At 39.4% G+C, this 23,792-nt stretch overlaps 1 protein-coding gene across 1 annotated transcript in view; it reads left to right on the forward strand.

Moving 5' to 3' along the window:
- Window positions 1-23,792, forward strand: part of HMCN1 (hemicentin 1) — a 174,676-nt gene that overhangs the window by 93,857 nt on the left and 57,027 nt on the right. Inside the window, 14 exon segments of the mRNA XM_009636917.1 lie at window positions 321-496; window positions 805-901; window positions 2,929-3,051; window positions 4,646-4,807; window positions 5,557-5,838; window positions 7,104-7,271; window positions 11,123-11,236; window positions 15,407-15,493; window positions 15,898-16,089; window positions 16,805-16,978; window positions 18,189-18,302; window positions 19,745-19,890; window positions 21,913-22,063; window positions 22,796-22,999. Of these exon segments, the coding sequence (XP_009635212.1) occupies window positions 321-496; window positions 805-901; window positions 2,929-3,051; window positions 4,646-4,807; window positions 5,557-5,838; window positions 7,104-7,271; window positions 11,123-11,236; window positions 15,407-15,493; window positions 15,898-16,089; window positions 16,805-16,978; window positions 18,189-18,302; window positions 19,745-19,890; window positions 21,913-22,063; window positions 22,796-22,999 (2,190 nt within the window).

The raw sequence follows: 23,792 nt of genomic DNA on the forward strand, positions 1-23,792 counted from the left end.
ATGTAATTCCCCATTCTTTACATACTGGTGATTTTCCTTTCTAGCTGTATTTCAAGTATTTTTTTTGCTGGTCATGGCTTATCTGCATGGTTTCTCTGTAGCTGATATCTCACTAGCATATATCTTCTGTAGAGGACATTCTGTAAGTAACAAAAATTATTCCGGTGCTTTTTGTGATCTAAAGGAGTCTTGAGTGGTGTGTCAGAAAGGTAGTAACTGCCATTTTATTTTTGTTAAGTGAAGACTGTTAACTCCACAGTATGTTTACTCTGGGAAATCTGCAATGGCCAAAGGTCCTTTGTTTTGATTTATTGCTGTAGTTCCACCAAACATCATGGGAGAGGAACAAAACGTCTCTGTGCTCATCAGCCAAGCCGTGGAGCTGCTCTGTCAGAGCAATGCGATTCCCCCACCCATGCTGACATGGCTCAAAGACGGACGGCCCTTGCTGAAGAAGCCAGGTCTTAGCATCTCTGAAGATGGAAGTGTACTGAAGGTAAACTGTGTGGTCAGGCTCTGGTGGCGATTGCTTTCTGGGGGTTATATCCACCATGAAGGTACTGATAACTGTTAGAGTTTGGATAGCATTAGGCCCTCTGGTGCAATAGAGAGTAGTGGGTAAGGAGAGAGGGAGGTCATAGACATCTAGATGACTGTGTACAGGTTTTGCAGGAGTAATACTGTATTATTAATATTTAGAGAGATAAATGTAAAAATAAAAATTGAAATATGAACAACCTCTCCCTGAAATTTCATGTATAAAAATGTAAGAAGAAGAAATCCAGGTTTTCATTTTTTTCCTAGATTGAAGAAGCTCAAGTCCAGGACGCTGGCCGTTACACTTGTGAAGCGACAAATGTTGCTGGGAAAACAGAAAAGAACTATAATGTCAATATTTGGGGTAAGGTTTATTAAGCTTATTCCAGGAATGGGAACGGAGCTTAGAGTGAAACTATGATGTGAGACACTAAAATCATCTGTAGTTCATAAACGCTTAATTGCTGAGGTTCATACAGGGAGATGGTGTTGTATATTCTGTAGTTGAACAGTCCCAAGAAAGTGCACACATTTAAAAATTGCTTTGGTTTAGTTCTAAGTTAATACTAGCTATTTTGTAGGCCTTTGTCAGGCTGGGTTTGCATGCATGATAGTAGTTTAGAATTGTAACTATGATTTTGTGTCTATATCTCCTATTTGTGCACTCTGATGCCATTTAAAGTAATCTACTGACTTTCCACTTCTTTAAATGCTGAAGCATGGAAATTCAGGTAAATAAAAGCTGGTTTGCCTGGCTTTATTTGCTCTGCAAAGTTACTGGTGCTGAATCATAAAAAAGGCTTTAGTAATTTTTTTCTATGGCTTGATGATGAATGTGGCTTAGGACATTTAATAATTGATTTTGAGTGGTTTTGACAAATTGAAATGTGTCCCTTTTTGCTATTATAAATTAATTTCTTGCTTTGAAATCACAAGACTAGAAGTATCTAACGGGGTTTGTAATGATAAAACTACAATTTTTAGTACAGAATTCTGTCATTATTAAAAAGAAACATTCCTTGGTGTTTAAATTAGAGGTAGGCATTGTAGTGCCATGCAAGACCATGCAATTTTCCCATGATAATGCATATACCCATTTACTGTGCATGTCATCTTCATCTCTCCCTCCCTAGAATTGGTAAGATCTGCTGTGTTGTAAAGGATCTTGCTGCTGGAGGGATATGGATTTGTTTTTGTGCAGTGATACCATTTCAGTAGGATTTTGAAAGGAGGGATAATTCTTTGCTAGTTAGCAGCTTTGATGGAATACGCTTAATAGAAGCCAAAAGTTGCCTGGGAAAGTCATCTGTGGATAACTGTTTAGAATTACAGCCTTTGTTTATACCCAGGGACCAAAAGTCCTGCTTGCTGTTTTACATCCAGGAAATGTATCCTTGTAAGGATTGGTGAGATCCTGAGAGCTAACTCTAGTTCCAGGAACCACCCCATGTGTTAAATGTAAGATGTACCTCCACAGAGAATGGCACAAACTTTTTGACTAGAAGCAGGACAAATAAAAGCTTGAAGCCAGTACAGTACAATAAAGCCCTTAGCAGTCAGTCATTCTGAAACGCATACATCTGGTTGCTGCTAAATAAAGAGTTTGAGGTGTCAGAAGGAGAAGCTGTCTACTGTCATGTGCATTAAAAATGTGTTGGTAAGTTATTTGCTGATGAGATTTTTATTTGCCAGTTTCAGCCTACATTCCTCCCTGCTTTTTTTGGTCCCTTTTCAAGTATTACCTATGCTATTTTAATCTGATGAAAATGGTTCCCCCATCTCAAGAAGGCAATTATCCCCTCCCTAGTGATTGAACCAAAGTTCTTTAATACTTTGAGAATCAGATTGAAAACAGTGGTCCCTTTTGTCTGCAACTGGTTTACAGTCACAGAGCTGTCGGGCAAAGCTGGCACTCTGCTACCGTAGGGCAATCGAAGGGATGGGGTCCTTAGCGTTGGGTGTGGCAGCCAGTGTGTTTCTGGAGGAAAAATTCAAAGGAAAAACTTGGGCTGAATTTTAGAAGTCATTTTCCAACTAATGATGGTATCTGTAGGTTTATGAGATAAGGCCACAAATGAGGCAGGCTCTTAGAGTTGGAGTCAGTTTACAAATTCACAGGAACAGCTTTGTTCTGTGAAATCCAATCAAAAGTCAGCCAGAAATAGAGCCTATGCATGCACCGACCCTCAGAGGCTGGAAAGATAGATGCAGTCATTCTCAAGTATATTATTCCCTACTCAGGATTTGGTTTACACTGTCAGTAAGAGAATACAATCCTTGTAATTGCTTCAGAGCGTAATGGGACAAATTTGTGTGAAGGTCATCTGGGTCTTGCTGTTGGCTGATAACGTTTTGCTTCAAATGCTGCAATTATTTGGCATTTCTTTTCAGTGTCACCCAGTATTTATGGCTCAGATGAAATCTCTCAGATGATGGTAATTGAAGGGAGCTTGATAAGCCTGATATGTGAGTCTAGTGGCATCCCACCAGCCAGTCTTACTTGGAAAAAGAATGGTGAGTAATCGTCCATTGTCTGTTTTATAAAGCAAATGAGATAATTCTGACCTGCCAGTTGCTCTTTTTTCCTGTAAACATTTTAGATAGTGTGTTCTGAGGAGTTCAAACGTGCAGATATCTAAACAATCCTGATAATGGGTAAAATGAAGAACAATAGTAGATTATTCCCTTCTCTTTAACTCGCCTCTGCTTGGATTAGGTGTCGTTATTCCTAAAGATGTGCAACAGAAGCACCAGTGCAGATATTCCTGGGTTGACTTCAAAATGGACAGTTCATGCATGTTAGTGAAGCGCTTAACCCCTCTCAATATGCTTATTTACTGTGGTGTAGCAAGACAGCATCGAGACACTGCATAACATAGACTTATACTCTGGGTTATTTTAAAATTTGCAGCCATGGCATACTGCCAAGTGATGAAAATCCATCCAGTTGTAGTAATTGCTTTTGGGATTTACTGATCCTTTCTCTCATCCCATTTTAATATTTAAAAGTAGTCTGCACACCTTTTTGCTTTAGGGCTTAAAGTAACATTGACAAACACCTCCTTATGAATCAGTAGACAAAACTAGGTATGTTTAGCACCTTCTTTTAAGCATGGACACTGTTGGAGACAGAATATTAGACAAAGTAAGATGTTGTACTCTTCCATATGGTAATTCTTGTGTTATTAATCAATCTTACCTATTCATCTGTGTCTTTCTAGATGGCATAATTAAGTGTGATGTGTACCTACCTTAATTAATTTTGGCCTGTGGAAAGAGCAGATTTTAATTACAAAACACTTTTTCTAATGCATAAAGTTTTCAGAGAAAATTAAGTTTATAAAGTTCTTTTTAAACCCCTTCTCTTGAAAGCCAAAAAGTCATTGTATGACGTGCTCTAATAATGTACTGTAAGGCTAAATCGTATACACTTAAATAGCAGAAAGGAATCTCGAACCTTGCTCATAGAGAGGATTTGAAATGCACAAGTGAGAAATGAAAATTCAGCTTGTAAGAACTATCAGTGGCAGGTATGTTCTTTTGGTCACAAAGTCCCCCTGCAGTTTGTAAAGATGAAGATAGTTGCCTAATCTGAGGCCTCCGAGACAAAAAATTCTGCTCAGGGAATGTAATATTACTTTGCTGTCATATTTCTGCTGAGGATTTCCTGGGCAGAAGTCTACGGATATGTGCTGTGTGACATAGAATACATAGATGGTCTGGCTGTAAAGACTAAATTATGTTTCTAAGCACTGGCAGTGCTGGGTGAGATGATTATATACTGGAGAGCAAGTCAGATTTTACTGGAAATGTTGTATTTGCTGCTCAGTTGAAGTGTCTAAGACTTTCTGGATGGATGTGAGTGTGGTGAGAATTGTTGTACTTCAGCTTAGGTTGCAATGTGTCATGAAGTCAGCAGTTAGTATGGGAAGTCCTCAGAATTTTCTTGCATGAAGTTTCTGGTGTCTGGGGAAAACTCCCATAGAGCAGTTCTAAAATGGACAAATGTGCAGCTCAGTAATTTTTAAATGAGCCAGCAGACTTTACAGCATGTGAGCAAGCTCATTACCATTTTCTGTGTTTTTATCTGAAAGAATGTCTCTTGCAGACTCTCCACTGGTGGCTGACCTTTCAGGAAGGGTGCGGATCTTATCTGGAGGCAGACAGCTACAGATTTCAATTGCTGAAAAGTCTGATGCTGCATCTTACACTTGTATTGCTTCAAATGTAGCTGGAAGTGCAAAGAAGGAATACAGTTTGAAAGTGTATGGTAAGTTAACATGAAAAATTCTGTTCAGTTACCAGTTCTGAAATAGAGTTATGTTATGAAGGTGCTATCAGTACAGTGACATTAAGCTGCAGGATTTTCAGCCAGTATTACCTAGCTATAGGACAATTTCAGGGTACTCAGAGGAGAATGTTAAGTAAGTAAAATTTTGATGCTCTGGGCTTGGAGCTTGACCAAGATGTTGTATATACCTGTTGAAAGTGCATTTGACCATAGATGATTATGAGGATGTAACTCCTTTAGAGGTTAGTTAGTATAAAGTTTCTTGTTGCCAGACTGTAGGAATGATGACAACTAATTGAACTTAGATTTTTCCAGTTTTACTTAAATTCTGTATTTCAGTCAGGATTAAAAGGAGGTATTTTTAAACAATCCTATGAAGGAGAAAATCTTCAAAAATCTGCAGGGATTGGCAGCATCTATTCTAAGCATTTGGGTCAGTCTTTTTTAATTTAGTGGGGTTTTTTTCCTGTTTGCATTTTAAAAATTGCCTGTAAGTTACACTTTATGGGATGGGGCAGGGAAGGTTATTTGTTTTTTCTCAATCCTGTGGAAAATGCTATGAATTGCAGAGTGCCCCTAACCGATTTGCCAGCAGTAACCCACAATAACTGATCTTTATGAAAATGCTGATCTGGCAGACTTGATTGTTGTTCTGTTCAGAAACAAGTGAAGATCCTGAAATGTAGCTTCCAGTTGACTTCTAAACCGTGTTTCTTTTTCTTTCATAGTTCGACCAACTATACTAAACAGTGGTAGCCACCCATCAGAAGTCATCGTCACTCAAGGAAATGAAATTTCCTTGGAGTGCAAGGTACAGGGCATTCCAGAACCAGCAATAACGTGGATGAAGGATGGCCGTCCACTGGTCAGTGGAAGGGACATAGTGATACTTCATGATGGTCACTTTCTTCAACTGAAAAACGCCCAGGTGTCAGACACTGGCCGCTACGTCTGTGTTGCTGCCAATGTGGCAGGGCTCTCTGACAGAAAATACGATTTAAATGTTCATGGTGAGTATGCGCAAAAGGGGGCAGGCATAACAGAAACAAATTAGCCTTTTAAGTTCACTGAAGGGCATCCAAGAAACAGTTGTGTGGCTAAATGCACCACCTGCATCTGTTGCAGGCTTCGCATGTGATGCAGTTTCACTTGCAGTGTTGCTAAAACCCAAATTCAATTTTGTAGCTCTGAATATTTTAAAATCTTATCTCTGTCCCTGTTAATATCAATCCACCTCCAGTTGCTCCATCTCCCAAGAGGAGAAAACCAAGATGTGGTATAATTTTATATGGTATTGGATGAGTGTCATTATGGAAAGTATTCTGTTGTGGGAGATAGAAATCAAGGTTTAACCAAGAACACCCTGCTAGTGGCTGCTACCAGAGGACAGTTACCTAAAGACAGCCAGTATCTCAAGTACTGAATTATCAGATCTCTCATTTTGCACAATCAGAAGAATTTAAATATGGTACCTCCAACTATAATTTGTCTCCATAATTTAACTTGATGGAATTGATAATCATGTTACATTGAACATCATGTTATCTTATAGCCACTGTAATTTTTTTACATATAATTTTTTATGCTTCATTGAACACTGAATATTCATGTTTTACTGTGAGAGTAAACACAGGAATTCTCATTATTGAAAATGAGAGGCCTAAATTAGTTACCGGTTTTATTTATGTGTTTTTTTTATTTGGAATGTTTGCTGTAATGTATTGTCAAACTTCTGGGTAGTAAAAAGAAACTTTAAACCTCTTCCAGCTACTCAGAGTGCTGGAGGATGTTGGCCAATTCTTGACCCCAGGCTTTATGTTCTAAAGTATGAACTGTAGAACTGCTTCCAAAGTGGAAATATTCTTGCTCCTAGTAAAGAAAAACTAAAAATAAATTTGTGGTAGTTATTTTAATAGGGAGTTGTTGTTTCCATTAGAAAAAGCATGTAATTCTGTCAGTGTTAGAATTTTCCCTACTGTTTCATTAGAAACTGGAAATTATAATTAGTGTAGAATGGACAGAACTACTATAAACTGTTATTCTCTAAGGATCTTAAGCCATAAAATAAAGTAATAGAACAGATAGAATTTAATTTTAGTTTTTCCATGCACTTACACAGTAAGAAATTGTGGTTAATATATAGTAGTAAGTGTCTCAGTTCTGTAGCTCTTCACTTGCCAAGCTTATCTTAGCTTCAGAGAATTACTAATCGGATGATGATGTTTTAATTTTTATTTGTTCTGAAGTATGGCATCTCTTTACTCTTGTTCTGTAGTTCCCCCAAGTATTGCTGGTGACCTGCAGATGTCTGAAAACATCAGCATTGTGGAGAAGAATCCCATCTCTCTTGTTTGTGAAGCTTCAGGAATTCCTTTGCCATCAATAACGTGGCTCAAAAACGGATGGCCTGTCACTTTGAACAACTCAGTGCGAATCCTCTCAGGTACAAAAGCTGTAGTTAAAAAAAAAAAAAAAAAAGAAGGGGATGAAGGGTCCTCTGCATCTATAGTACAGGTATTTCACAAGAGGCTTGGTTTAATAATCTGTAAAGGCAAGGAGAGAAGAGAAACTGTTATTCAATGCCAAGCTTTTCAGTAAATGGGGTCAGATGGGCTGGAGTGCCTGGTGAGTAGCTAATGTAAACTTTTAAATTTGTTACCAAACTTTGTGTATGGGCCAAAGGTGTGATAACTGTTTGGTCTGTGACACGGAATAAGCCATTATTCTGGCTGTTAGGTTATGTTAGTCCAATGCTTATTTCAAAAATATGTCAGATGGTAACACCTTGCTTTGTCAGTGCCAATACATATACTGCATTAGCTCTCTCATTTGTTTAGTTTTCTCCACCTGTTCTTCTTCACAGTTATTTTATCCTTTAAATATGAAAAGTCTTTGAGAGAATGAATATATATGACAATAAACAGAACACATCTTTCATTTCTGTGGGTCTCTTTATAAAAACAAAGGGAAACCAGCTCATGAGCCTCAGCCATTAATGCATGTAACTATTTCCTGGATTTGGAGCTGATCACCTAATAAAATGTCATCTAATAAAAGCTGGAATTAGGCGGTCAGTCAGAGACAGCACAGAATGCTGCATTAGCAAGAAGAGTAGTCCAAGGGATCTGGAGAAACTTATGATAGGCAAGCAGAGAAACAGATCCAATTCATTAGCGATCTAGATTTTTCAGGTTGGAATAACCTACAGAGAACTAGTTCAGATGCCTCTTTATGACAGTAATAACTGACAGAGGTGTCTGAAATAGGAGGGGCTCAGTACCTGTTCCTGTAAGCCATCTTCCTGCAATACCATAGGGATGTGAGTGTAATTGACTGGCAGCTGTGGCAATGTTAAAGCTTTTGTGTTTACAGTAGGAAATTGCGTTAGCAGCCCTTGAGATTACAAATGGAAAATACGTTTTGCGTTGACTTCATGTGTCTGGGGATCAGCTTTGTGGAGTGTGTTGAAGTAATTAAGTATCTGGTGACAACTGAGATGTTTCTTTGATCTTGGGTTTGCCACTCAGAGCTAGAAATCTCATGAAAGTAAGTTTCGATGAAGTTTCTAATACTATGACGCAGCCACCATGCAAAGCCAAGCCATCCTACAGCATGAATGCAAGAAAACTAACAGATAGGTAAAGGAACTGGAAGGTGTTTAGCTCAGCTACGACTGGATTTGAAGCAGGAATTTTTCAGGATTTTTTTCATTCGTATAGCTTTTAACATTACAGATAGTCCTGTCTTCTGCTTTCTACTTTTACCTATGGCACATGGAAAAAGGATTGGGTGTCTGATAATTATCCAGTATAAATCTGACTGTCTGAGTTGGTGTGCATTCCTTTGTGTGTGAAGTTGCCATCAACAGAAATAATTCCTTCTGGGCTTGATTGTTTCTCTTCTGTCTGTTGATTTCTATACCCACACTAATATCACCACCCGGATTGCAGAGTCAGGAAAGGTGAGAGACAAAAAGATGTTGATTGTCTCTCAATGTTAGCTCCAGCGGGATTGGGGAAACACACCAGAGCTTGGTGCTTTGTTTTCCAGCAAACTTTGTGCTTTTGTGCAGTTTTTTAGAAAACTACATGTTGTGGTAGTGAACTGTAACCAACGTGGTATTTGGAACTTTATTTGTGCTTGTACAGCTGTAAAAAACCAAAACCAACAACAACAAATCCCTAGCTTAAGGGGTGAAATACTTTGCCAAAGCAAGATTTTGGTTCTGTTGATTGAAAACATACTTGGCATTGCAGATGATTTATATGTGTGGACACACTGCTGGCAACCTTGAATCTGTTAATTCAGATACTATGCTGATGTTTTGTTTTAATGATGCTTCCTACATACTTCAGAAAAAAAAAAAGAAAAAATTCCACCCTGCCACATGTGCTTTTCTTGCAGACCATGCGCTAAGCTGCATGCTCGCTTTAGGAAGAGAAAAGCTTTTATTAAGTTATGTAGAAAATCATGTCCTGCCTCAGCACCGAAGCCCTGGCTGTGCAAGTATGTGATACCATAGAAAGTTACAGTCTTCTGCAGGCAGATGTCTGCTTCTTATATGGCTTTGTTAAGGATGTGGATGGGAGAAAGGATCAGGGTGAAATGAGTCTGGGAGAACTGAGCCTTTCTCGGGGTTGCAGTGCTTCCTCCAGCAGGTAGGATTCTGTGAGCGGAGGCACATCCGTCAAGCGGGTCATCAGTTTCTTCCTTCAAAGCACATGACCAGGAACATAAATTTCTGGGATATATCCAAATAACGAGACCCTGTGGATAGCTGCAGGCAGGACATGCACACTTCAGACGTGATTTACTGTGAGGTAATGATTGCTAATGTGTGAGCTGCTAATGAGCAACTGGAAAAAGCCAAAGGATGGCCACCACATTTGTTTTCATACTTAAATGCTCAGTGATGTTTGTTTTGCTGTTCCTCTGCCAAAAAGGAAGCAAAGGGAAATTATTCTGCTAGGGTAAAGCAGGGTTATTCTTGGTCCTTTGGTCAAACATACTTGCAAGTCTTCTTCCTTTTAAACTAGCATGCCTGTACAAATGTGTTCTGACAACAGTTCTGCTGTGGTGTCATAGGAAATATGCTATTTTAAAACATTACCTGTAAACCAGTGCTGCTGTTGTCACCTGTTATTATTATTGATGGCACAATTAATATAAATGCTAGAAGAGAGGAGTGGAATATTATTCCTTATCTGTACATGTGAAAATACCTTTATGGAGTGTTTGTGTGGGTTTATAAAAATAAACTTATTTTTATGCATACACACTCCCCCCGCTTCTGATGAGGCATCATTATTTTTCCTGGATAGGTATCTAGATTCTCAGTATAGCAAGGTACTCATGTGAACAAAAATCCTGCTGAGACACTGTATTCTGTCAAATTTTCCTGCCTAGAAGTATGTGCAAGAATTCTGCATATTTCAAAAAAGTGTCTGTGCTGATCAATAAATTGTGTGTGTGCTGTACCCTTGCATGTAGTTTGAGTGACCTGTGTGGAGCAGGTTTGATTTTCTCTGCATGAACTCTACGGTGTGCCTCGAAGATTTCAGTGATTATTCCAGTTGGTCTCTGACTTCCTCCAGAAATTCTCAGAAAACATCTGAATACCTCAAAGTTCACTTAAATACAATTTCTGGAGGGGAAAAAAAAAAAGGGATGTGTCAGGGTAGTTTGGAAGTTACTGCCTAGAAAGAATAATGTGATCAATATTAAGCACAGATCTAAAAGCACTGAGGAACTGAGGGCCTGAGCAGATTTCCTATAGGAAAGACGGGGAAAATCTTTTTAGTAGGGCCAGCTGTGACAACACAAGGGGTAATGGTTTCAAACTAAACCAGGGTAGGTTTAGACTGGATATAAGGAAGAAATTCTTTACAGTGAGGGTGGTGAAACACTGGAACAGGTTGCCCAGAGAGGTAGTGGAGGCCCCATCCCTGGAAGCATTCAAGACCAGGTTGGATGGGGCTCTGAGCAACCTGATCTAGTTAGCGGTGTCCCTGCCCACTGCAGAGGGGTTGGGCTAGATGACCTCTAGGGGTCCCTTCCAACCCAAAACATTCTATGATTCTATGTAGATAAATGATGGGAGTTAGAGTAAGGTCAGTCACTTTCTCTTATTGTTTGTTCTGCAAAACAAAACACATTAAAAAAATAGACCGCATTAAAAAAATTTACAGCTGTAAATTTAACCAAAACATTAAAAAAAATAAAAAATCAAGAGTTAGCACAGAAAATTTGGGAGCAGGACTTTAATGATTGTACATTTTTTGGCTTTCCCCTCAGGGGGCAGAATGCTCCGTTTGACACACACGAGTGTAGCAGATGAAGGTCAGTATACCTGCATAGTGACCAATGCTGCGGGAGAAGTGAGGAAGCATTTTGACCTTTCTGTTCTAGGTAAGTATGTGATAATTTATGGTGCAGTAGAAGAAGATAAGGGCATCTACTGTATGCTTTGGTGTTTTTTAACATAATTATGCCAAAATATATGTCCTTAGGGGAAAAAAAGTGCATTTGATAACATGGTCAGGAAATCAGGTTTTAAAGAGAAGTTACTTCTCATTGTGAATTTGCTGTTTGTTTAGGTTTTAAAATTAAGATTCTTTGGGCATAATTTGGAATACCTGGCAGCTGCTTCTGTTTTGTGGTTTGTTTGGGGTTTTTTTCTGAAAAGGAACTATGTCACTGTAACTGGCTTCAGTCTAATATGGACTAGATGATCTCTAGGGGTCCCTTCCAACCCCAAACATTCTATGATTCTATGTTGTTATTTCAGTTGGGTAGAAGTCTGGGGGATGCTGACAGCCGGACTCCCATCCTCTGTTCTGTTTCTTGTTGCTCATAGCTTTGCTCTCCCTTGGGCATGATGAATAAGGTGAATCAGGTTACAGGTGACCTGAAAAGGTGTGAGGGGGTGTGTTTTCCTGGTCAGGTTAGTTTTCGGCTAGATCAGTTCCCTGCTGGTTCACCACACAGCCTATACATGCCAGTATTGGTGAAAGGAAGATGACAAGAGTGAGTGGTCAGGGGAATAGTGCTATTTCTTTTGGCACTGGCCTGAATTTAATATTTAAGTCAAAACAAAACTATGGCCCCAGGAAACCCTATGAAATTCATGTGAATCTGTTGCATCTAATGCTCAAGTGCAGAAAGGTGCAATCCCATGTGGTAATACTTATGAATTAAAAGCAGCATTATTGCGCAGCAGTGGGTATAATATGTATAGCTGAGTGGCATGATGGTAATAATCTGTTGCAACAAAGATGTAAAGGGAAAGCCAAGACCAACAGGGAAATTAAACACTGGAGCTGGAATCGTTTTTGCAAAATAGAGATCTCTGATTCAGTGGAAACCTTTAGTCAGTAGACAACATAAACCAAGTGTGGTAGCGGGTGATCCTACTAACGTATTTAGACAAGGACTTGTACAGCAGGCTCTTTGGATGGCTATTTGGAACCCTTAATATGTAATTTTGTCACTGCTTATTTTTTAAAAAATTTTACTTTTCCCAGAAAATACTACTTTTTGGTTTGATAACTATTTGCTATTTTTATCTATAATTATCAGGCCTGATGCAGGTTGTTTTATAGCATTCCTATATACAATTTTCCTGTAGGTTTCTTTCCTCTAAGGTGCTGAGCGCTAACAGCTTCCCTTGCCTTCAGCTGACTTATGCACATTCAGCCTGTAAATGATAATTCACATTCATGTCAGTTCATGTTTATTTGATGAGCTCATGGAAGTGTAAGTCTGGTAGAATGGAAGAGATGGATAAACACTGAAAAGCATTCATTGTTTTACTGTTTTCTTTGGAGGGTTTTGGTGGCAGGGTGTTCATGAGGGTTCTGGGAATCTCTCTTGCATAGGCTTTGTTTGCCTTGAAGAAAAATGCTCAGTGAAGCTGATTTCAAGTGGGCTAAGTGGAAAATTCCATTGTTTGGTCTCCTCTTCCCTCCCCCCAGTAATTCCTTTGTCCTTCTAGAGGAAAGTTACTGGAATGTAGCCTGATAGCAACACAGAATGTTCATCGACTCACTGTAAATAAGAGCCTTACAGACATCCCAGTGTTTCTCTAAATTGGTTTAGGATGTGCAACAGGCAAGCCAGTTTGCATGGAGAGCTTGGTGTAATAAGATAATATTTATATATTTGCAAAATGTTTGGTGTGGCTTTGTCATATTTCTGAAATTAATATGTCTTGACATCTTAGTGTATTATTCTGGGGCCAAAGCAATGAGTTGCTCTGTTTGTTTATGAATGGTAACTTTTGGCCTCACTTAAAAGTCCTGAACTTTGTGATTTTAGATTCACCCATATAATTCCTTCACTAGTTGATGCTTCTTTGTCTCATTGCACGTGGATGCTAGCACCCACCCAAAAGTCTGGTTCTCATTGCCTGTACAGTCACAGCAGGGAATTCGATCATAACTGTATCACCGGTTGGTGAGAGTGCCAGTACTGCCCGCATCTTCCCCCGTGCTGAATGCCACTAGCCCGCATCTCACCATGTGTCCTAGTCAGAGGTCAGCTTGTAGCCACGCTGAAGTAGTATCTTTGCCATTCCAGTTAAGTGAGATGCAAACCTCTTTCAGTGGTGTGGTGGGGTTTTTTGGGGTGTTTTTTGGTTTGTTTTTTTTTTTTCTTCTTTACTCCAGTTTGTACCCTTCATTAGTATCAAAAATCTGGTGTAACATTATTTTTCTCTGTTGACAATGAATTCTGCATATTATCATGATTCTTATTTTTGTAAAACTTTTGCTTCCAACTTAGTGGCAGATCACCAATAAGCTGCTGAATATATTTTAATTCCTCTCTCTAGGTATTCTATCTAGACTGAAAGTTTGCATTTTGTAGGATTACTAAAGCATAGTATCTGGTTCCCTAGTCCAGCATTTTTGTTACAAAACTCCAAAATCTCTTGGAGATTGGGTTTGCTTTCTTATAACTATAGGCCTCCTTTTCAACCTGTTACAGTCTATGCCTACTTTGATTTGTAGTGCCATTTTCTTTTGGCCTGAATCTACAAATGCCTCTACTTTGAAATAAATAGTTGATCAGAGCTCTTCACCGCCACAGCTACTCACCAATGCATTCATAATCCGGCATCCCCTCCAATAGCATGTTAGTCTGTGTAGTCCTGTTGACCAAGATTATATGGAAACAAGTCATCAAGTGGTCGGCCGTATGGTAAGAGTTTTCCTGTACTGAGTTAGCTATCTGGGGGGTGGATAAGTATTTTAAGGTGTTGTGGTTTAACCCAGCTGGCAACTAAGCACCGTGCAGCAACTCGCTCACTCCCCCCTCCCTCAGTGGGATGGGGGAGAGAATCGGGAAGAAAAAAAAAGGTAAGAGCCGTGGGCTGAGATAGAGACAGTTTAATAAGAGAAAAGAATAGTAATAATGAGAATGGTAAGAGAATATACAGAATATACAAAAGAATGATGCACAATGCAATTGCTCACCACCCACTGACCGATGCTCAGCCTGTCCTGAGCAGCGATCACTCCGCAACTCTCCAACCAACTGACTCCCCCCGAGCATGACGTTATATGGTATGGAATAGCTCTTTGGTCAGTTTGGGTTAGCTGTCCTGGCTGTGCTCCCTCCCAGCTTGTTATGCACCTGGCCGAGCAGGACAAGCTCAAAAAGTCCTTGAGTAGTCTAAGCACTACTTAGCAACAACTAAAAACATCAGTATGTTATCAACATTCTTGTAAGACTAAATTCAAAACACAGCACTATGCTAGCTACTGTGAAGAAAATTAACTCTATCCCAGCTGAAACCAGGACATAAGGGTATGGTTTTGTCTTCTGTTTCCTAAGAGAAACGTAGCTTGTACCACAGCAAGATGCCTTTAGACCTATGTAGTTTGTTCATCTGCCTGTATGGAATTAGCTCTATTTGCATAAAAGACATGTATGCTTTTATACAGCATCCACTTGTTGGTAATCTGTTGTATTGCTTTGAGCATGCTGGTAAGGAGAAAAAAACCACACATGGTATGTGAATAGACAAGCTCACTCTTACAAATCAGTTCTTTCTCTAGAATTCTAGATAGATGCTTTCAATTACTGTTGGAAAGCAAACAACTCTTAAATTTAAGCACATAGTTTTGAACAAATAGATCACTTGCTGCTTAATATGGCTGATAGAACTTGTAACTTATAAAACCTGCTGGTGCATAAAATCAAACCTGGCCTCGCTAATCAGTGTTCGTCACCATTGCCCTACTGACCATACTCGGAAATATTGCCCTCCAGACCATACTCCTCAGCACCCTGAGCATCTCTCTAGCTCTGAAGACTAAGTGAGGTGAGTACTTTGAGTCTGTGGTCCTCCTTTGCCCTTTGTGTGGACTTGTATGGCTAAGGGGTGCATATCTGTTGTGCAGGCAGGTTAGCTCTATGCTGTCTCACATCTGGACCTGTTTCTGGTAGATCTGGGCCGTTCATTGATTGATGTGATTAAGGGAAGTGTATGTTGAGATATGGCCTGAGTGTGTCTTTGTTGTATTTAAATTGGTTGTAAGTAATACTCACTAATGTTGTTGTCTTCTCTGGTTTTAGTACCTCCAGGGATTGTGGGTGAAAATAAACCGGAAGATGTGAAAGTGAGAGAGAAGCACAGAGTTACCCTAACATGTGAAGTGATAGGTAAAAGTGTACAATATTACTTTACCGATCAAACCCATGGCATCAGTCATTATTGGTTCTGAACAGCATGTTTTTAATGGAATTTTCAGTTCAGTGGAGTTTTTAAATTTAACCATAGTGCTTATAGTAGGATTAAGCACTCCTCCTTACAAAGGTTTCATAAATTGTAACCAAGAGGATAGTTGCTGTGATAATTTCTTCTCTAAAGGCCTGCAGAATTTAAGAGGGGGTGTGTATTACTTCAGGAGGTTTGAAGGCTTTAGAATACTTATTCCAAAGCATCTCCCTAAAGGCTATATTTTAAAAGGGCATCTGAATCTATATTTTCCTGTTTTTCAGAAATCTTGGCGTATCCTAGAGGGTATGCAGCAACTAATATCTGCAATTTTCTTCACTCAATTAAGGGAACCCTGTACCACAGATCACCTGGATAAAGGATGGGCAATCTCTAATTGAGGATGAAGATCACAAGTTTCTGTCCAGTGGGCGTTTCCTGCAAATCACCAATGCTCAAGTCACTGACACAGGGAGATACACATGTATTGCATCCAATACAGCTGGGGATAAGAGCAAAAGTTACAGTCTTAATGTACTTGGTAAGACAGCTGGGCTGACTCTTGCAGAGAATAATATTAATCTCAGGAAAAAAACAGATAATCACATTGGAATTTTGTAGTACTTTAATCACAGGAATGCTTAAGTTGCGTGTCTACAATTAAAATTGTCTAGCTTAGTAATTGATAAATAATAGTAGTTTAATAGAAACGTCAGTTCTATGCTTTAGACAATATAGAGCTAGAAAATGGGACATTGTCTGTATGGAGTGAGCAGGTCAGTACATTGGATTATTGTGATTCAAGGAAGGAGTATCTGAAGAGCACTTCAGATTGTGATCTCTTCATACAAGCTGAAACCATCTGCAGTTCTCTTTTTTTTTCATGATGGTTATTGCATAACCAAATGCAAACAATGGTGAGTTTGTTTTCCACATCCTCGTTTCCTAGGCTCACGCCTCCTACCAATCTCCTGCTCACAGGATCATCAAGCAGCAGGGCTGCCAGCTGCTGCGCAAGAAGTGGTGGCTGGCTTCCTGGTGACCTGTGTTTGACAAAGGCTAAGGGTGGGTGGAATCCACTGACACAGGCTGACCGTTAACTTCAGAACAAAACACAAAAGAGTTGTCTGACCCTGCATTTCAGTGCACCTCCTAGCTATTCAAGGCTGCAACCAGATTCCTAGACTGAACAGGGAATAGAAAATTGTCTTTTCATAAAGGTCCTTCCTCGGGTTAATTCATTTTGTTGTTCCTAGTGTCTCCAACCATTGTGGGTGCAGATAGCCATGGAAATGCGGAAGATGTCACTGTTATCCTCAACAGCCCAACATCACTGGTTTGTGAGGCTTACTCATATCCTCCAGCTACAATCACGTGGCTGAAAGATGGTAATCCTTTAGAATCAAACAGAAACATCCGCATTTTGCCAGGTAAATTTTTTGTTGTTATTGAGAGATACATAACACTTTATTCTTTTACTGTTTAGTTTCCCATTACAGAATTTTTTTTGAAAAACCAAAGGATATATTTCTATTAAGTGCCATTTTTGTACTTTGTAGCACTTCCTATTCCAGTATTTTTTAAGTGCTTCACAATTAACTGATTAGTTACTTGTATTCTATTTGTATTTAGGTATTTATCCTTTTGTTCCGTAAAGCTAAATGGTGGCAAAAAGGTAACTGGAGTTAATAATGAGTGCAAGTACTTTGAAATTAAGTATGGAAATTAGATGCAGAGAGAGATAAACAACAACAATAGTAAAAAGAATGAGGTGGTGTTTTTATAGGTCATCAGTAATTTGGCATTTTTAATTTGTGGAGTAACTCTTAGCTAGCACATCTATGGAGGTAAAAAATGGGAACAAGCTTCTCTGGTAACACTGAAGTAATGTAGATGACCAAGTACTTTAGCATTGTTAAGGGCAAGTGCTGAGAGAAAGAATAAGTCAATATTGATAGCGAGGAATTGAATTAATACATGGGGGCGCGATTTCTAGGAAGTCTGAATAGAGCTGCAGCCAAATTAAATAGTGACTCATCCCTGAGAATGCAGAGCTTATAAATTGTAAATAAACAGGATACTATGGGAAGGAAACTGATGGATGTCAAAATTGTAGAGGCCACCTGAAGTCTTAAATCCTACTGATTCATTAATGTTTACATTTCTTCTCACATTGTGGCTGTCGCTTCTGTCTGTTCTCCAGAGGAACTTAAGGGCCTCTTTCACAGGAAGGACTGCACTGGAAAGCAGTTCAGAAGCTCACATCCACCCCGTATGTTGAATAGGCTCTTTTCATTTAGTCTTACTGATTATGACTGCTTTCCCTTTTTCTGTGAATGAAGTGCAGAATCCTAAATCACTTTTTCCTATCTAAAAATCTTCAAGAAATCTCTTGCTTAGAACTATGTTAACAAATTTCCCAAGAATCTGTAACCAACAAGTAGTTGTGATCCAAAGCACTCATGCAAATTATGCGTGCATTTATTACACAGTGTACATGGTGGTAAGCAATCAGTTTTTCATGCTCATCTAAGGGCGGAATGTGGACCAAAGTGTTGAAAATATGCTGCAGAAACTATTTAAATAATTGGGAAGCAAGAGTTAACATAGATGCTATTAAAGAATGATGTCATTTGGCAGGTGGTCGAACCCTGCAGATTCTGAATGCACAGGATGACAACGCTGGAAGATACACCTGTATAGCTACAAACGAGGCTGGAGAAACTTTGAAACACTATGAAGTGAAAGTCTACAGTATGGAAATACTTCCAAATTTTTTTAATTTATTTTCCCTTTTATTTTTTTCAAATTATTTTTAATTTTTTTTCCCCTTTGCAGTGTTACCTATACTGGTGAATACAAGGAATTCTGTTAGTAGCTTTGTTTTGCAAATATCTGCATTAGCTCATGGTATTGCTTGAGGAAAGACACTAGAAAAGTTTCCTGATGCATTCTTTACAAATACTGCTGTTGAGCTACAAACCTTGGTACCACACAGGGGAAGGCATTTAAGAAACGTTGAACTCCAGTTTCTTCTGAAATGCTTTTTTGGTAATGATTTGAGTGCAGCACAATGGGAGATGTGAGCAGAGAATCTTGTGAGCAAAGAAACTATTTTAGGAAAAAAAAAAAAAGGAGGGGAGGGGACCCATAACATCTAGTGGGAAACTTTCTTGAGTAAGGTAAACCAGGAGGATACTATTTTTGCATCCTTCCATAAAATACCATATGCACAAAGCTTTCCCATTCAAGGCTTCCTGTCAGCGCATTGTCCTTTGAGCATCTGTGCCTAATACTCTATTTTAGTGCTCAAACTCTTCATTATGGGCTCAGTCAAGCATGATTTTTCACCTTTTTTTTTTTTTTTGTTTTGTTTCCTATTCTGAATTGGAGTTTGGTTTACTCCCTCACAGTAACTGTGCTGTTATTTTAATTGCACTAAGTCCCTAATAAGGCCCCATTGGATTTGGAATAATGAGAAGATGACAAAAGAGTTCATTATTGACGTATGGCTGTGTAGCAACATAAAGCCTCCCACCCCCAAATGCCATTGCAACTGTCAGTTATTTTGGTACTCTAAGCATTACGGAGAATTTAAAATTTCCCACTGAACAAAGAATGAAAAATGCTTTGAAGGCGTTTAAAATAATTTAAAATATTTGAGACCACGGTGGGGAGTAGCTTAAGAATTTTGAAATGTTCCATTTTCCTTCTGATTCAGAAAGAAACGAGGTTTTGCAACACTGGGGTTTCAATGGAATGGAAATGCTGAGTTTTGACCAGCTACTCTGAGCATGGACTTCGGTTCAAACATATGTTTCTGAGAATATTAGTTTCCATTAAAATGCCTTTTAATGACTGCAGTACACTGAACTTTATAGATTCAAGGCAAACACATAATAAAGTCCTATAGCTAGGTAAGGCTATAGTCAGGTTTACATATCTAAAACTGTTGAAAACAGGTTTATATATTTTTGTGTAATACATATACTAAAATTAGTTTAAAATACATACACATATATATATATATGTATAAAAATAAAAATTCAGCTATGGGGAAGAAGCAGATTACAGGGGGAATGCACTTGCTTTCCCTGAGGTCATCATCCAGTTTTTCCCTTTGTCCAGTTAATTTGAAATGCTGCATAAGACAGCAAGTCATGAAAGTCCCTCTCGGTCCCTTTGTGTTTGTACAGTTCCACCCACCATCAACAAAGGGGATATCTCAGGGATGGGTCTTTCGCCTAAAGAAGTGAAGATCAAAGTAAACCACAGCCTTACCCTGGAGTGTGAAGCTCATGCCGTTCCTGCTGCTGCCATCAGCTGGTACAAGGATGGACAGGCCAGTCACAGACTTAATTCCTTCTAATGGGTGGATTTTGTACAGAAACAGCTGCATATTCACTGTCACTATTAATGAATGTTCCTGCAGCATAACAGGCTCACTTGCACTGCTGAAGACAGCAGGAAGTAATCTTCCCACTGTCTTGTTGGCAGGATCACACCTTACGCATCTTAGGATATTTGCTGTTGGCTAGACCTCCTCAAATTGACAACCTTGCTCTTTTGTGGGTGCTTGGCAGTGCCACCAAGACATAAGTGCTGGAGTTACCAGGGCCTGCCACTGGCCTGTGCTGTAAAGGGGGAGGGTCCTGCCTAGCAGTCACATTCCATGGTATGAGCACATGTCCCCATGCTGTTGTGTGAAGTCCCCAAAGGCCCTGTTATAGAATGGCCCCATGCTTGGTTCCTCTAAGTGCTGCCCTTGCAGAAGTTGCAGAGAGCCTCCCACTTGGTTCTGGCAGAGCTCACAAAGCCGCAAAAGCATCTGGATCCTCTGCTAGGGTGCATGAGGCGTGGTTTCTGCCACACACAGTCTTCACAACAACAACATTGCTCTGGAGCAGAAGCAGTTTGGAAGGGCAATGCTACAGAATCTTACTGATGTGCAATCTGCTGGGGGCTGGCTATAAATAAAAAAGAAACAGTGCAACTCTTCTTTAAGAAAGGAGAATATAATCTCTTGCTTTAGCGGTTCTGGTAGGGCACTTATCACGTGGCAAACTGCTGCACCTCTGCAGCTGGAGCAGCTCTTCCTGGATTTACTGAGCATGCAGAAACAGCCTGGAGTCACAGAGGGACTGTGTATACACCCTCCATCTGTTTCGAGCATATGCTGTAATTCTAGGATCTCCTGGGTGTACTGATTGTATTGCCAATTAAAAATTACATTTGGGGGAGTTAAGAGGTCCCCAAAGACAGACCGTGGCTGTAAGCAGCTTCCTGCCACTGTCAGAGCAGCAACTTTTTCTTAGGTTGCCCCTGGGTAAATGGCTTTCACTCACATCTGTGGACTAAATTAATCATCCCCTGCAGGCCCAGGAGTTCGGTGCTGACTCCCTAATGCATTCTGTTTTCATTATTGAGAAACACAGGTTGTATCAGTGTAGTCTCTGCTGTTATGTGTGATGTAAATTCTAGGGACAGTAACATCTAATCCTGTGTATCTCTGCATTGCCGCTGCATCTGTTTTATGTTCACACTGTGTCCTTGCTGGGCAGCAGATACTAGTGCTTGTGTGGCTGTAGGGTGAGTTAGATGGAGTTGTTTACCTCATAGAAAACTGATAGTTTTATGTGTGTAGGTTTTCCATCAGCTGATTGACTTGGCCAGGGTCTTGTTTCAGGGACTGAATCAGCCTGATTAGTCATGAGAGCCCTTGCCTGATCGTGATGGCATCGCTCCCTTCAGCAGAGAGTTGCAGTTGGGGTTAGGAGTGATGTAAAACCACATCTTCTTGGGAGACCAGCTGCCAAGATCAGAAAGATGAAGATGCAGAGTTTCTGATAAAGATGAAAAGCAACCTGCCTCCAGGAGCTTGGAGCTTAATCAAGTTTACTCATGAAGGATCTCCCGAGGTCCCTTCCAACCCTTGCCATTCTGTGATTCTGTGAAAAGCTTTTGGTCTAAGGGGGGAAAGGAGGAGCAGATGAGAGAAGAGCTGGGCTGTATCCCCTGTGGCTGAGGCTGCCACCCCAGGAGCACTTGGCTTGGGATTGTCTCCTAAGTGGTGACCCTCAGTCATTTGGTGTCCTAAGCAAGTGCTTTCTTTGTGTAGATTGAAAGTGGGCCGTGCTGGAAGCATTAACAGAAATTGAAGGATATTCTGTTGGTAGTGGTTCCAAAGCAGAGGAAATACCAAAACTAGAATATGCTCTTACTCCCAGTATACTGCCTTAGGAAGGGTTTTGAAACAGCCTGAATTTGACGAAAAGAGACATGGCATCATATTACTTCCACAAATATGGCTATTTCTAGTGTATGTTTTGCCAAGTATTAATTTCCATGTAAAATTACATTACAGCCACTTAAACCAGATGATCATGTCATTATCCAAGCTAGTGGCCACACTCTGCAGATTAAGGAGGCTCAAGTATCAGACACGGGTCGTTACACTTGTCTGGCATCCAACATTGCTGGAGAGGATGAAGTGGAATTTGATGTAAATATACAAGGTAAATAGAGTTCAGACAATAAAATTCTTCTTATAGCTTCCTTTTCTAATGTTTTGGGATGTTGGAATTCTTGATAATTTTGTATCTTTTGCACCTGTTTGTTCTAATACAATGCATTTGTTTTGTGTGATTTTTATTTCATGTGTATTTTGCTCATCTTTAAGAAATACAGTGTTTTCTTTCTTTCATATTTTTGTGACGTGCAGTGTTTCTGAAGTCAGCAGAATGACATAGTAACTTTGATGTTCCTCTAAACTACATGAAAAATTTTAATTTAGCTTAAACTAAGGCATGATATTTTATTTATCTTTCTTGGGTAGTACTTAGAGGCCCCAGACGTAAGCATCCTGTTGGCCTACACACTGTGTAAATACAAGAAAACAATCATTAGTAATTTCTGATTAATGTAGACAAACTTAGAGTTTGAGTAAAACCAGATAGCTTACTGTTTAAGTATTATTGTTGATTAATACCCTCTGTGTTTTGTTGCAGGTCTTCTTACATTGTTATTTATTAGTCTTCAGAAAATATTCAGTAGATTTCTCAGTTGATCATTCTGATCAAAAGAACTAGAATTTTCCTGGCTAGTCTAAATTGGGGGGAGGGGTTCATTTAATACCCTTAATTTTTATTGCTGCTATTGAACAATTACAGTATCTTTTTCATTTCTTGATTTTAAAACTAGCTATTTCTGCTGAAAGATTCTAACATTTTTCCCCTCCTTGGTTGTAGTTCCTCCTAGTTTCCAAAAGCCTTATAAAGAATGGGAAGATGGTAACGCAGTAGATACGGGAAGAGGTGGAGAAAACAAAGATGTGATTGTCAACAATCCCCTCTCACTGTACTGTGAGACCAATGCTGTTCCTCCTCCAGTTCTTACGTGGTATAAAGATGGCTATCCTCTCAGCTCTAGTGATAAAGCACTAATACTACCAGGTAAGTATTAAAATGTCACTCTCTAACCTCAAGGAATGGTGTTAGTGCTAGCATTTGTGTGGTCATAAACTTTTCCCCTTCAAAACACTGCATTAATGTTCTTTGCAGGCTTTCTTGACTGGAAATGTTTTTTGGTTTTTTTTACCAGTCCTTGGACTTAAGCTGTTTCCTTCCTTCATTTAAACAGTAATTCCTGAAATGGTGTGAATGTGACCATTTAACTTTCATATGATGTGTTGCAAACTCTAAAATACAGCAATGATACCTTCCCTCTGATGTGTTTCCAATTTATTTCCTTGTTAGGTTTTGCTTTGGCAAAGTCATAATTGGAATAGAAAAGCCTCTTAAGCAGGGAGTGAGGCATGGAAGTAACGTTTCCAGCAGAGAAATGGCCATGAGCTCTTACTTAACTTCATATGGGAAAGGGAGAGAGGTGCTTATAATGTTGAGAGTACAAAAAGGGAGCCTTTATGTGCAGAGGATGGTTTGGGATGGCGTGTGTAAAGGGCAGTGGTGGGGATAACGTCTTTTTGTCTACCTGTTGCTCCTGTGTTGGGAGACCACTGACAACCGCTCCCAAAATGTATTCCTAATATGCCCTCTCTTTCTGAAGTTATTTATGTGGCTATGCCTTAAATGAGGAACAGAGGGAAAAGTGAATATAGTATGTACCTATAAGCTTCAGAAGTGTATCTTTTTCAGTTTGCAACAGCTTTACCAGAATATCATATGCTTATATTTCCTTTTGCCTATTAGTTCTCTGTCAACTTGCTGAGAAATATTTCTATTTTTG

This window comes from Egretta garzetta, unplaced genomic scaffold, assembly GCF_000687185.1.
Source record: "Egretta garzetta isolate BGI_Z169 unplaced genomic scaffold, ASM68718v1 scaffold304, whole genome shotgun sequence".
NCBI classification, from domain to species: Eukaryota; Metazoa; Chordata; class Aves; order Pelecaniformes; family Ardeidae; genus Egretta; species Egretta garzetta.